The sequence below is a fragment of the Ciconia boyciana genome, chromosome 9 (assembly GCF_034638445.1).
Source record: "Ciconia boyciana chromosome 9, ASM3463844v1, whole genome shotgun sequence".
Taxonomy (NCBI): domain Eukaryota; kingdom Metazoa; phylum Chordata; class Aves; order Ciconiiformes; family Ciconiidae; genus Ciconia; species Ciconia boyciana.
In genome coordinates, this window is record NC_132942.1 from 2,506,103 (window position 1) to 2,520,568 (window position 14,466).

At 45.3% G+C, this 14,466-nt stretch overlaps 1 protein-coding gene across 3 annotated transcripts in view; it reads left to right on the forward strand.

The window, feature by feature from the left end:
- ACSL6 (acyl-CoA synthetase long chain family member 6) overlaps positions 1 to 14,466 on the forward strand; it is a 47,958-nt gene that overhangs the window by 24,019 nt on the left and 9,473 nt on the right. For 2 of the 3 annotated variants that reach the window (XM_072873192.1, XM_072873191.1), the window contains exons 10-16: positions 2,517 to 2,590; positions 5,626 to 5,703; positions 8,203 to 8,337; positions 9,505 to 9,639; positions 11,495 to 11,590; positions 12,448 to 12,520; positions 13,968 to 14,056. In XM_072873192.1, the coding sequence (XP_072729293.1) occupies positions 2,517 to 2,590; positions 5,626 to 5,703; positions 8,203 to 8,337; positions 9,505 to 9,639; positions 11,495 to 11,590; positions 12,448 to 12,520; positions 13,968 to 14,056 (680 nt within the window). Of the gene's footprint in view, positions 1 to 2,516; positions 2,591 to 5,490; positions 5,569 to 5,625; positions 5,704 to 8,202; positions 8,338 to 9,504; positions 9,640 to 11,494; positions 11,591 to 12,447; positions 12,521 to 13,967; positions 14,057 to 14,466 lie in introns of all 3 variants that reach the window. The other variant, XM_072873193.1, reaches the window with a different exon arrangement.

The window sequence follows — 14,466 nt, forward strand, 5'->3', positions numbered from 1 at the left end:
TTTTTCTCTTGAAGTGGTAATTCTGGGGAAAGGCTCATAGCAAGGGGCATCTGTTTTGCTGGGTTAACTCTTAAAACACAAGAACTAAAGAAGGTCAAAATTTACAGGTATCTCCCAGCCCCAAGAGCTCCAGCTCCCCTGTGGCAGCATGGTTTGCTCTGGATTTCTCCTGATGAAGGCTCTCCTGGCTCTAATGCTGCTACTCTGCTTTGACACCGTTAACACCACAGCCTGTCCGGGATGCTGAACCTGCTGCGGGCAGGACACGGGCGAAGGAGCCAGGATGTTCACCCTGCTTCCAGGCATGTCGCGGTGATTTGAGCAGAGGTACTGAATTTGCATTAAAAAAAACCAGCCAGAGGTGGAGTAAGTAAATGAGTCTGAGGTCTCAAAGCATCTGAGAAATCTTCCAAAAAAGTCTGAAAAGAGGTGTGTCAAGGTGCAGGAGCCAGATCTGCCGCTGGTATAGCCAGAGGGTGCAGTTTGGAATTTCCACACCAGTACTGAGCACGTCCTCTCCTCCGGAGTGCGACCTACGGGGCTGCCAACGCGGAGAAACTTGTGCAACGCTGTGGGAGTACGGCTACTTGTAGAATTGCAGGGGCTGAGCACGCATATTTGGCGAGATACAACTAAAATAACACGAGCAATTTCTGGGTCGTTGGCATGTATTTACAACTGCCGTTGGTTCACGGGCGTTTTCTTGAGGTCTGGATCCACGCGTGCACCCAGCTGCGAAAATAAGCGCCTCGAAACAAAACCTGCCTGGCTGAGCTGGTGCCTGCAAGCTGGTCTGCACAACACGTTAGGACAGGAGCAGTTGTGGTTGGCAAAGATGTCGGCCCCAGCTTCACCTCTGAGCTTCGGAGGAGGACGAATGTAAGTGAGACCAAAATAGCTCCCGTGCACTGTGCTCATCTGATAGTATTTGGGACTGAAATACTCAAAGGCACTTGGAACACCAAATATGGGTTTTCAGTAAAATACATTGTGTTCAAAATGTCCTGCTTTAGTACAATAAATGTGTGCGATAATAACTGCTTTTGTTTGGGCCTTTATTTAATTATTTGAGAGACCAGGTAGAAGCGATGTCAGCGGAGCTGGCAGGGCACAGGGCTCGGCACCGCGGCTCCTGGAGCGGGGCCTGAGCTGGGCTGTGCCACGTGGGCGCGTGCCCACACCGAAGAGCTGCCAGCACCACAGCCTGCAAACTGCTCTGAAACTGAGAGGATTAAGCATATTTTCCTGTGCTGAACCTGATTCACAAAACACCATTGCCCCTTCCTAATCTGAGGAAGCCAGAATGAAATTTTGGCCGATTTACAATCTTGTGAGGCCGTTGTATCCATCCTTAACTGTAACAGGATTGCAAAGCTCCTGGGGGCATCCCTGTGCCCGCCGTGCCGGGGCCACGTGGGGTGCCTGCAGGTAAACCTCCTCCGATCTGCTTCCGCACGGCGTAGCGGGAGCTACGCTGCAGTGGTGTGATCGAATTAAAACAATCTGCTTAAAAACACGCTGGAGAGAGAGGCTGGCTCTGTAATCTTTATTTGAGCTGAGCTACACCTTCTTTTCGGAAGTAAACCCTTTGAGGGTGATGAAAGGGGACGGGGTTGGGGCAGGAGGACATGCAGAGTCCCACGTGCCAGCGCTGCAGGCAGAGCGTTTCGCGTGGGGCCCTCGGCTCTGGTTTCCGCGCCCGGAGGTTTTGGCCTGTGCGGTTGCTGTTTAACAAACCCTGCATTTTGGCGTACCAACAGATACGAAACGCAAAAGCTGTATTATGGTGCGAAGGGGATTCTCAGCTCAGACGAGAAAAGAGGGTGAAAAAGCAAATGCCGAGGGTGTGGAGCTGCCTGCGTGGGCGGGCGGTGAAATGCTGAGGCTTTGCCGCGCGTCCCTGTCTCCAGGACACCTCTGCTCTGCTGCTGACAGTATTAATGACTTCCCTTAATTGCAGTCTCATAGGGTCTTCTTGTAACCTAATTTTTACCATGTATTACCTGTTTTCTGCATTGTTCAGGTTAGCCAGTGCGCTGGCTTAGTAAGAGCTTAACAGCCTTTTAAATGGGGTTTGTTGGTATTCAAGATCATTCTTAGTCAAAATCCGTATGAAATAAATCCTACCTGGAGAGGCCGGGAAGAGCCAGCCAGGTCCGACGGCCGTGCTCACCAAGCAGCTCCATCCGAGTACTCTCATAGATTGCAGTTGGGCTGTTTCTGGTGGAACCTGTTGTTCAGAGTCTCCAAGAGAAATACTCATGTTATACCGTGTTTATAGTATCATTTTATTAAATGTTGAGGATTGCAATAAGTGTTTTTGGTGCATGCTACTGCACAGAAATGACTGCGAAAATTACATAAGTTTTAAAATTCAAAAAGAGAACTTAATATTTTAACCATTTCCTGGTTTGGTTTTTGGAAATTACCAACTGGCTCATCTTTTAAAGCTTTTGGAAGCTTTTGGAAATTACCTACTGGCTCATCTTTTAAAATCACTCTTTGTTTCCTTTCAGGAAACCCCAAAGGTGCTATGCTGACTCATGGGAACGTGGTTGCTGATTTTTCAGGCTTTTTGAAAGTGACGGAGGTGAATACCCTGATTTAGAAAATGTTGCCATGTGCGGAGTGTGTGGGTTAAGCTGTGTCCCTGCATGGGCTGGAAATGTGCTCCTGCAGATAAGAGGTGAAATGTCTCTTACTCAGAGGGCCAAATCCATGGGCATGGGAGCAGGTCTGAGCTTACAGCACTGGAGGGCATTAAATCCCCTTTCCAGCACTGGCTCCCTGGCTCCGTAAGGCTCAAAGTGCTTCTGAGGAGCAATATTGGCTCCTGTAAATCACTTAACTCCTTTCCAAGAATTAGGAAAGCAAACAAGCCCTGTACAGTTGCAACTGGTGCTCCAAAAAGATTACAGGATCCACTTTTAAGGATGCCTACGCAATGTCATCCTCATTTATTTGAAAGCTTTCTGCATATAAAGGGTGTATATATGAGAACATATATGTTTTTACAAGAATGGTTAATTTCATTGATATTAAAGTATATCTCGGTTTCCGTTATACATATTTTTTAAAAAAAGCATAGCACTGGCCAAGTACCCGTATAATATGTTTCATGCAATGTGTAAACTTGTGATTAGAAACAATATAGGAAGCAGAATTGCTGGAGCACAACATATGAAGGAGTATATGCATTTTGTACCTAACAAATATAAAAAAGTCTAATTTTTTGTAGTAAACAGGCAATTCTATAAAGTAGCGATGTACATATGGGATGGACAATTTGTTACCTTATACCTCTTGCTGGTCTTATCATCGGTACTGAAAATACTGCAGTCTTCTTATCCTAATCCTTGAACTTTCTGAGATTTCCACACCACTGTTGTAAAGAAACTTGGGCTCGTGATGTGAGAAACCCCACTGACCTCACGTGTTCAAGTATTTGCAGGGTTGTGACTCCAGTAATTTGCAGCACGAAGTGTCAATACAGCAGTTTGCTGCCGTGAGCCCTGGGGCGTCGCAGCGCGGAGCTTTCGCTGGGTTCCGAGGCAGCAAGATGCACAAATGAAAGATGATGCCTAGATACGCCTGAGTTTCCAAGGGCAGGAACATTTATTTTGGAAGAGAACTAATTCAGAGGGAGCTGAGGGAACCTGGCATCTTCCAGGACTGGCCGACAGAAATGGATTTAGTGTTCAGTGATGGCAATGGGGGACACTGATTATTCTCGAAGGTGTCAGACTGAGACGTAAGTGTGGTGTAAGTGGTTGTAAATTCAATAGCTTCAGTCACCAGAGATGAGAAGGTGAGAGTGTAAATGCCTGTAGCCGATCCACACGATTAGGGCAGCATCTAACCACAGTAATGAAATCAAGCAAAGTGCAAAATACTTGAAAGTAGTAGCAATTAATAAAATAAAAATACCTAAAGCTGAGAAATATTGTAGATTTTCTGTTTACATGCTCTTGTGCCAGTTTGGCTTAGTTCAGTGATTTTTATAAATGGAACATTTTTTGAAGTGAACCTAGAGCTTTATTATAAGGTTGTTCTGAAATGCCAAGAAGCTGCTTTAATTTTTACGTTTAACTGGACAACTGTGCCAACTGTGAAATACTATTCAATGTCATCATTTTGGTCCAATTTAAAACCACATCATTTATTGTTTGGGCACTTCAAGCCGTATTAAAAAAAAAAAAAAGGCAGCATAGCTAGTGATGCTAATGGTTTTACATTACTGTGCTTGCAGAAACTGAGGCCAATGCGAAATAATGGGTAAATAGATCTGCGGGCCCTAATGGTTTAATTCAGACTGACACATAAAATAACAGGAAACAGGATGCTGAAAACGCCCACGTGGTCAATCATGTTTGACTTCACTAGGTAATGGTTGGGAGGGCGTACCCAAATCTGACTTGCCCAGATTTAACTCCACTAAAATATTCCCCGAGGAAGAAACTCCTGTGCCTCCATCCACCGCCCTGTCCCAGGTCACGGACTATCGATTCTGTCACAGCAGTGGAGATGCAAAGTGGGTATAAACTGCTAATACTGTGAGCTAATAGATTTTATACCCATTTTCCACTAACCACTGGCTTTGGTGCAAGTTATTGGGTAATCAAGCTTTCAGTTTTTCTAATCCATAATATTATGGCAAGCCTTACCCTTGGAAATGCAGGTAGAAAGGCTACTTTTCTTTTGGGGCACGGATCAGGTAAGGCTCTCAGGGCCTTTGTTTATTCCAGCCTGCGAGCCAGAGTTAAAACTTTGGCAAACCAAAGACGTTGGTCATTTTTATTTTTGCATAATTTGTCCAGCCTTCTTTTTCCCCACTGCACCTGCCTGTGGGGCAGTGATAACGCCCTGAAAAAATCACATTTTAATCCCTTCAAATTATGAGAAACACTAACAGAAATCATTTATTTTTGCAGCTGAAAAAAAATCATTAATTTTTCCAACATATTCTGATTCAAATCAATGATTAACCTAAGGAAAAGAAAAAAATCTATAGCTTTGACTCTAGTAACACTGTGAATCTCTCTCTGACGGGCTCTGTGCGATGTGCAAAAATGGTGTGCCCGTAGAGCCCCGCTGCTTTCCCGGCGGCCCCGGCAGGTCTGCACCAGCTGAGAGCGCAAATCGTGGTCGTAGCACCTCATGGTAGAAAGCAACGAATACAAATTGGGTTCTCTGTCAGGGTGAGCCTTCGTTTCCAGCGTGAGCTGTGCGGATACAATACGCCTTCTGCCATGGAGAGGCCTCTCCGTTGCCCTCTGTGTACATCTCCGTGCTCTTTACTCCTCCTGCTAACTGAGCTTCATTGACGCTGTGGCTTAACGCTTCCCTTCGTACGCTGCTCCCTTCCTCTCTCGACGATCTTTACCCTTTTGCTCCTCTGGTGCCATTTTTCTTTTTATTGTTTTATGACTTTCTTGTTGTCTTCCTGTCAGTGTTTCTTTCCTTTCTGTCTCCCATGCCCTTCACCTGCAGAAAGTGATCTTTCCGAGACAGGACGATGTGCTCATCTCCTTCCTGCCTCTGGCTCACATGTTTGAAAGAGTTATACAGGTAAGAAACCTGCCTGAACTGACGAGGCCTCGTGGGGCTCCTTGTGTTTTCTTCCAGAGTCAGTGGTCTCCTACTTGTGAGGATGTACACATTTCCTATTTGCCTTTAGCACACATGTTTGAGAGAATGGTACAGGTAAGGTCCTAGCGTCAGTGGAAATCGTCTTTTTCCACGCCAAAAAAAAAAAAAAAAAAGAATAAAATACTAAATAACCAGCGATATCTTGTAGCACTAAAAAAGCTTGTACTCCAGAAGTGCCACGTGCGTAACACCAGGGCCTGGCCTCTGGTCTCGGTGACACGGCCGGGAGCCCAGAGCGATTCCAGGAGAGGTTCCCAAGCTCTCCAGCTTCCACCGGGGACTCCGAGACTGGAGAGCGGCCCTTCATCAATGAGCAGAACCTGCCACCTGCACGATTTTGGGGGCAGCTTTTCAAAGCACTCTAGGGTCAGGTATCACGGGAGTAAAAATAATTCCGTGCCATTTTCTACATCAGCCAAAATCCTTTTATTGCAGAAATAACCAGGTCTGCAAAAAACTTGCGGACACTGAAAAAGAGGAAACTAAGATCGTGGTGTGACACAGGTGATCCTCCTGGCAGGGCAGCGTACGGTGGGCATTAACTGGAAGCCAGCGTCCCCTGGAAATAACGGCAAATAGAAGCGCTAACTCGTGCCAGCCCGCAGAATTGACTTTTCACATCTCTTTTCTGAAAAGACAGGTGATAATTTGTGCTGCAGTCGGTGCGTTAGGCAAGTCAGATGAGACGATCACATCAGTTGAGAAGCTGCCAACTAAAAACTGATCCAATATCCAAAGACTGGATCTGGAGTCAGTCGCAGCTCTGTACTTTCTCAGGGAGGACTGTTTTGGGCTGAAAGCACGGTTTTTGAGTCAGACAAGCGTCTGAATATGAGCCTCCCACTTCTTAGTAGCAACTGTGCCAGAAAGAATATATTCTGCCCTGTTAAAAAACTTGCAAGTTGGAAGTGAAAGTCCATGAAAGATTGGGAGAATTACAGCCCAGCCTATCTTTACTTGTAAGTCTAATTTTAAAAGGCAAGTTGGTCAGTATGGCACCACTAGTCAGGCAATCTGCTTTGCCAGCAAACAAGGATATAATAATTAAAAAGTCATCTGATGGGGAAAAAAAAATTAGAAACATTTGAAATAACCTCATTTCACAGGATGTTACCATACTGAGAGGGGCAGGCCTCCAAAGAATGTTCAGGTTTATCCTCTCTGCTAAAAAAGCTCATTAATATAAAGATTTGTGCAAAAGGGCTAAAAAAAATTTTCCAAATTATTCTGAACAGCAAGCACTCTGTCAAATTCCCTAGTTTTAGCCAACATTATTAGTTCCTGGAACTTATAGTTAAAATTATACACGTATATTCTTTAAAGCTAAAAATTTATGGTAGTTATTTGTAATTCCCAATGAGCACACTGATTATATTTTCCTTTTTTTAATTCATGTGCAGTGTAATGCACAGATTTGGCAGTGATGTTTGTTAAACCCACGCCACATGTATAAAATTCCTGTGGTTTCAGTTGATGGAGACAGTCTCTACCGGGCTGACAAAGCAGTGAGAGCACTCTGGTTAGTATTACAGATTTTTAGGAGTAGCACAAAAAGACTTAGATGTCTCTTAAGGAATTTTTAGTACAGCAAAGGGAGCTGATGTTCTCAATCTATGCCTTGGAGAGCTCAGAAAAGCGAGTGCGCTGGTCCGGGCTCAGCAAGGCTGGGCTCAGCTCCTGGCATCGCGGGCGCTTTGCTGAGGACGCCTTCTCCTGCTTGCGTTCCAAAAGGTGCTGGTCTCGGAACGCTCGCCAGCAGGAGCACTTCTTTTTATCACGTTTATAAGCGATCAAATGCCAGTTTTACCAAGTTAGTGACTAGTCCTCTGCGGTGTTACTGCCTACCGGAGCTGCTGCTTCAGCTGCCAGTTGGCTCATCGCAGGCAGCCTGCCCTGCCCGATCCCGCACATCCAGCTCTATTCCGATCTGATTAAAGCGGCCTGTTTTCTTTCCAAGTATGAAACTCCTGGATCTGTAGTTTCCATACACATAAAGCACCTTTTATGAAGTGGGCTTCTATTTCTGGGATACAGGATCAGGCACTGTATTGCTAACGTAGTCTATATTGTTGTATTTAAACAAAACTAAAGTATTAACATCTAAAAATCGGCTGCCGCTCAGTATGTTTTACAATGCTTCTTAATGTGCATTTCTTTATCGACAATAGGTCCTCATGCTGTCAGCTGCTATGGTAGGTCTGGGCTTCAGAGGAGAAGTTCAGATCCAGAATCTGACCGTAACTCAGACTTCTCCATCCCCGTACGCAGGGGGTGAAGGGAAATCCCTTCCGAGAGCTGTGGCTCCTTGTTCTTCCAGAAACAGCGGCAAATTTGGTGGATGCTGAATTGCCAGTTCTGATAAGTGCCCAGAACCATCTGTATATCTCTATTCAGCGCAAAATTTATGGTTACATTTAGATATATTTGTAAAGCTCCATTTTTGCCTTACTGAGAGTAGAATTTCAGGAAAGGCACTTCTGCGCTTGGGAGGGATGCTCTGCCATCAGAATTCAAAGCAAAGAGGTTACACGTGTTCCTTTTTCTTCCCATCAGTCTGTCGTATATTGCCATGGAGGGCGAATTGGGTTCTTCCAAGGAGATATTCGTCTCTTATCTGACGATATGAAAGCATTGCGTCCAACCATCTTCCCTGTCGTGCCGCGGCTGTTAAACAGGATGTACGATAAGGTGAGTTTAATTTTCTTCTTTTTGTAATAATAAAGTTTATGTCCCTTTAGTACTTATGTGAAAGCATTCCCTTAGTCATGGTGATTTCCTGAGCAGATTATACCATTTCTGCCTTACTGGAAAACATTCTTACCCTGCGTAACTGATCCAGCTGCTCGAATCCGTAAGTCTGTAGTATGTTGAATTACACAGGCTGCAGACGTGGCTGTTGCGTGTTAATATGAAATCCCTCTGCCTTAGCCTCTTACCCTGTTCTCACCGAGGTTACTAGTGACGTTTCCAGAGACGAGGGATTTTTTTTCATCAGAGAAACACCAGTCAAACCTGGATGCACTAGGACTTTTTATGCCCTCCAACCAGTTTTGGAACTTGAATCTCTCTCTCTGGTGGCAATGACAGCTCAAAATCAGGAGCTGCAAAAAGACTGTGAGGATTTAGGCAGCGTAAATGTGAGGTTGGCTTTTGGATCTAGAAATCTTTAAAACTAAGAGATGGTCTTGAAAGGTATTTAAGACAAACATGTCTGGTCATCACGTTAAATCTGTTTGACCAGCTGGGAATATTTATTCCTCAGAAGACTTATCCTCTAAAGATGAGCTTAAGCACAAGCTACTGATTTAATTTTTCCCCAAGGTCAGGACTGTTGGATCAGGGGTTCTGGTGCCTCGTTAGAGGGATGGGCACCGGGGGTTTCTCATTTGTAGAGATGTAGCGCATCCTGCTGTCTGATTAAGCTCAGGTAAACGCAGCCCCCATCACCTCCTCAGCCAGCGCCGATACCTGCTCCAACTGCCAAGTATTCAAGTTGCTCATTCCTAGTTGCTCAGATTTCATGATTGCACTGAATCCTACCGTAGAAACCATAGAGAAGTACCAGTCATGTAAATCTCGTCAAAGCCTACACCGTCATCCTCTCTCTTTTTTCCCCAAAGGAACAGTATGTACGATAGTGAACGGAGCAAAACAAACCACTCCTTTTTTTTTTCCCCCTCCAATAAAAAAGCCATAGTGCCTTTATAAAAAGTCATAGTCTTATTTAACTGTACTGCTAATGTATCTACACCCTACCCGGCACCAGCAGAGCAGCATAGCTGTAATTGTGAGAACAGCCGTTGACGTTTTCTCTCTCTCGGGTGCCGCGCTGCCTGCCACCCCGCACTCCCGCAGATCTTCAGCCAGGCAGACACGTCCCTCAAGCGCTGGATTCTGGAATTTGCTGCAAAACGGAAAAAGGCTGAAGTCCGAAACGGGATCATCAGAAATGATAGCTTGTGGGATAAGCTTTTCTTTAATAAAATACAGGTAAGGAATTTAAGAAGTGAGTCTAAAGTCAAGGAACTGTCATTTCCTCTAGCAAGGACTGGTTTTCCTTAAAGTCAGCGTGGTCCGCTTGCCTGATGATGAACTGTGGGCAATTGCTACTCACTAGCCAACAGCAGACTGAAAATTTGAATAGAAAAAGGAAAAGGAGCACCGTTTGTTGTTCCACTAACTTTTGCATTAGCTTTTGCCACATTTATTTTTATTTATGTATTTATTTTTAAACACCACGCATAAGATGCCAAAATTTCACTTCCATTAGGGATAGTTTTCCAGAGGGGAAGGGAGAAACGCAAGGCAGCTTAAGACAGCTTTTGCCACATCCCTCCTTCGGCAGCACCCAGAAATCACCTATTTGCGGAATAGCACCTATTTTTCGCAGCGCTCGGCTGCAAGCTGTGGCCCTGCACAGGCACCAAGGAGGGCCGTGGTGCGGTGCGGAGGCACTTGCCCTCTGCCAGGTGAAGTTGCCCAGAAGCAGGGTCGTAGCCTCCTGCCCGACACCAGGGCTTCTGTCGGGGCAGCCTGTGCGTGCGTCATTATTTGGGTGCTCTGCCTTGCGGGGACTGGGCACCCGCCGCGGGCTCTGCCCGTGCCCCGTGGGTAAATGGTTTCTCCTCGCTCACAGCCAGCAACAGGCAGGGGAGAGGACTGCAGTAAACCCACTCCTGTCTCCTCCCGGTGGGGATGAAATTCAGGAAGGTGGTCATGAAAAGAGGAGTATGATCAAAGAGACGTTGCTCCGAAGTTTTCTGCAAATTCTCTACAGATATGATTGGATTTAGGGTCGGGTTTCAATTGGGCGTATTCAAGACTGGGGTTTTTTTCCTAGGAAAACAAGAATAAGGGTGTAAAGAAAAACGCACAAGTAAATCACGATTTAACAACAGGGGAAAGAAATCAGAATGCCCTGCTGTGTGCCGCACATCTCCTCAGGAAAACAAGATTAAATTGGCTTTAAACCAGGTTTTCCAGGCACTGTACTACTCCAGGAGGCTCTGATTACTTCATTTTTTTAATTGGATAACTTATCTGGAGACGCGCCACTTTATTTTTAACTAAAGAAACCGACTGTACTTTTCATCTGCGGATTAGTTGTCCTCAGTGTGCAAAGACAGCAGAGTTCACACGATGCTGACGGGAGCGCAGGCATGAGACAAGGCAGGCTGCGTATTGATTCAGGATCTGGCGAGACTGGCAGACTCAAGCAGGAGTTGTTTTCTTTTGTTCTGGGTTTTCTTTTTACTTTTGGAATAAGAAAAAGGAAATGAAGAGGGGGGGAAAGAAGTAAAGTGTGACACAGGAATTGATGTAATACCCTCCAGAAATATTTGAAGGTCATCTGCCTTAAAAAAGGGACAGCATGATTTTAGATGGCTTGGGAGCCAATTCATTAAAAATGACGAGATACAAATAAGCAAAGAAAACTGAAAGGGGGAAGAGTCTGGTTTTTACCCAGCAGTTCCTCAGAGCCAGACGTGTTCCTGCAGGCCAAGGCTGCCTCCCCGCAGGTCTGCAGCCCACCCGGGCACGGGCAGCCGCCGGAGTCGAGACTGAGCAGCTCACCCTCCAAGAGATGTGGGGCTCCCACCCTGTATGTCGAATGGTTTTTTTCCTGGGGCACTATTTCTACCTGCGAGGGGGACAGTTATTGCTTTTTAGCTGGCTTTTTATCCCTAAGGAAAGGTTCTGACCCAGGTCATATTTCCATAGCACGGCTGCATCTATTCTAGAGAGAGCATTTTGCGCAAGCTCTGTATAAGCAATACCAACGGATGGTTTTGCCATCTGTAATAATCTGTGATGCTTTCTGTTGTTTTCTCATGGTATCAAACAGGCGAGTCTCGGTGGGTGCGTTCGCATGATAGTAACAGGCGCTGCCCCTGCGTCTCCGACTGTCCTGGGCTTCCTCCGTGCGGCCCTCGGATGCCAGGTGGGCTCGCGCGGCGCTTGGGAGGCGTTCATTTACTGCTGGCTAGGAAACGCCCTGCATTTAAGAAGGGAGATGGGTTAGGACCTCAGAACTGCATTTAGGACAGCTTTCCCAGGACCGATCCGAGAGCAGCTGCAGGGCTCGGGGCAGATGCAGCGCCCTGGTGGCCCCGGAGCTCTGCTCCCGCAGCCGTGGGCTGGACTGGGAACGACCGGTGGCCCTGGGAAGTGAAGAGCGGGCAAGCGCTGCTTTCGCTGCGGGCAGCTGCCAAAAGAAAAGCGATAGACTCATCCCACCCATTTCTCAGCACTTAATTGAGTATGGGCAATTAAATGTGCTTGTGCACGTGCTAGGAACTTTGGTACACGAGTTTTATTCTATATATAAATGGAGAAAGATAATCTTCAGATGGCCATTTAACTCCCTTAAGATGTCCACTGCATTATTGCTCTTTGACTAGGAAGCCCAGGGCAAGTAAAAGGCCTCATTCAAGAGTCTAAAATGAGGTGAAAAAAAATTAAAAGGTGTATTTTCAAAATGTCCCACAAAAATACCTTTTTTCCCCACTAATAAATTCCTCTCATAGAGTAACACACTTCTTGACTCAAAAGCTAATTGCTGAACTTGTCTTCTTACTATTTTCAGCTCTACAGAGCCATGGTAATTCATAGTCACGTAAATGAAATTGTGTATACAGTAAGAGCCAGGGAAAGTGTCCCTGTGTTAAATGTGTGCCTGTGCATTGCAGCCGGCAGGATCAGCTCACAGGACTGTGCAACAGAAGGCAATGCTTAGAATTTTATTCTGTAACAGTGAAATCGTATATACTGCTTCAAAGATACCTGTTTCTTTGTCAGGTTTACGAAGGTTATGGCCAAACAGAATGCACAGCTGGATGCACCTTTACGACCCCAGGGGACTGGACATCAGGTAATGATTTTCTTCCACCATTTCCAGAAAGAAAAGAAATGCACATTTCTTTTGAAAATTCTGAACTGTAACATCACGGGATGTTATGCAACATTCGCCGCCGTGTGAATAATCTTCAGCAAATGTGAAGTTCTTGAAAGTATCGCTGGTCCAGAATAAATACGCAGGGATCAGATGTTGGGCACGTTTGCCTGGGGAGATTTGGAATTGTCCCTTGAGCTGTTATTTGCGATACTCTTGTCTCTGCACTCCTGGCCCTGTGAGTCCTCTCTAGAGCACTGGAGCTGAATTTAAAAGAACGTTTTTATAATGAAATGCTGGAACAAAGAAAAGATTAATACATTCATGTAATTAGGGAGCAAACTCAGGCTTTGAATACAGACCCACCGGTGCTCAATACTTTATATATTTCAGGCTTTCAAAACTTTTGAATCTTGATAAAAAATTAGCACTAAGCAAGATTTGGATAATACATGCAAGTACTGCAGCTTAATTTCTTCTTAACACAATTCGTCAGCGTTTATAAAAATGTTTTGAAATGGGTATCATACTTATTCAAATGAATACTAGTAAGAAACCTGGACATCAGATATTAATGGGTCTGGCCAGTTAAACATTTCCTTCTTTCCAACCTAGATTTTCCGTGGCTGGAGAAGAGCACATGCTTTCTTTTCCCAGCGCAAGTGGCCATCTCTTTGGTTTCTTCAAACCAAAACCAGCCCCTTGCAGATACTGGTGTGTCCTGGGGCTCGCTGCCCGCCGGCCCCCGGCCCGTGCCCTGGGCGGCACTGGGCGAAGCAGCACTCGCGTGCCAACGCCGCATCCTCAGCCTCAGTGCGCTTCGATCTGGCTCCTTTGCAAAATGAGGGCTCAGCCCCTGAGAGCTACAGCGCCCAAAGTGCTGTGACGTGGAGTTGTGACTCCTCTTTCCAGTCCGTTTTTCCTAGTGGCTATTTCTGGGGAAAATAAGCCCGTTTTGGGTGGGTTGTGCTCTAGCAGTGCTTGTTGGCTGCAGCAGACGTTGCCCTCGCTTCATCTTTGGAGAAACTGTAGGGGTGGGGGGAAATGTGTTCAGCGTAATGTCATTGCGGTCAGCGTAATGTCATTGCGGTTGGTATTCCCAGGGGATTAAAACAACAGGAGTCCAGAGCTTTGTGTGCTTTTATAGCGAGTGAAGCTTAGAAAAGGGTTTAGTCTCTTACAGGTAAGGGAGACATGGTCTGTATTTCGACATGTTTGAAAATAGGGTTTCTATATATCCAAATAGGAGGTTCGGGCATTTAGTCTTAATAGTGCAAAACCTGAAATGAGGAAATTATTTCTGCACACAGACACAGCTCCTGGAAGACCATCCAGTGTATCTACAACAACGCAAGCAACTAGGAATAAAATGCTAACTGTTGTTTATAGCAGAGCTGACAAGTGACTTGATAACTTTGATTTCCAGGTCACGTAGGAGCCCCTTTGCCCTGTAACTTAATCAGATTGAAGGATGTGGAAGAGCTGAATTATTTTGCTTCCAAAGGAGAAGGAGAGGTAGTAAATCACATTTTTATATCAAATTCTCACTAGTTAACACTGTATTCAGTAGTTACGTAGTTACAGAAGCATTTTACCTTTGTAAGGTGCATGGTTGCTGATGTGTTACCTATTACAGTCAGGAAATGAAAACGTCAATTCAGCAACAGAGCCGCAAAGCATTCATTAAAAAGGGGCTGTGGCAGTACTTCCAGCCAATGCCATGCCTGATTACTTTAAAAGCTAAGATGGAATTAATTAGTTCAGCTAAGAAGAGCTGAACTGCTGTGATTTCTGCATTGCTGATATTTCTATATTGCACAGAAATTAAACTTATTGAAATAACTTTTTTTAACTGCAAGCTGAATGCAAACCAATTTCAAACAAATCAGTTTTGCATTCCCTGCTTCATACTTCCATTAGCTTGA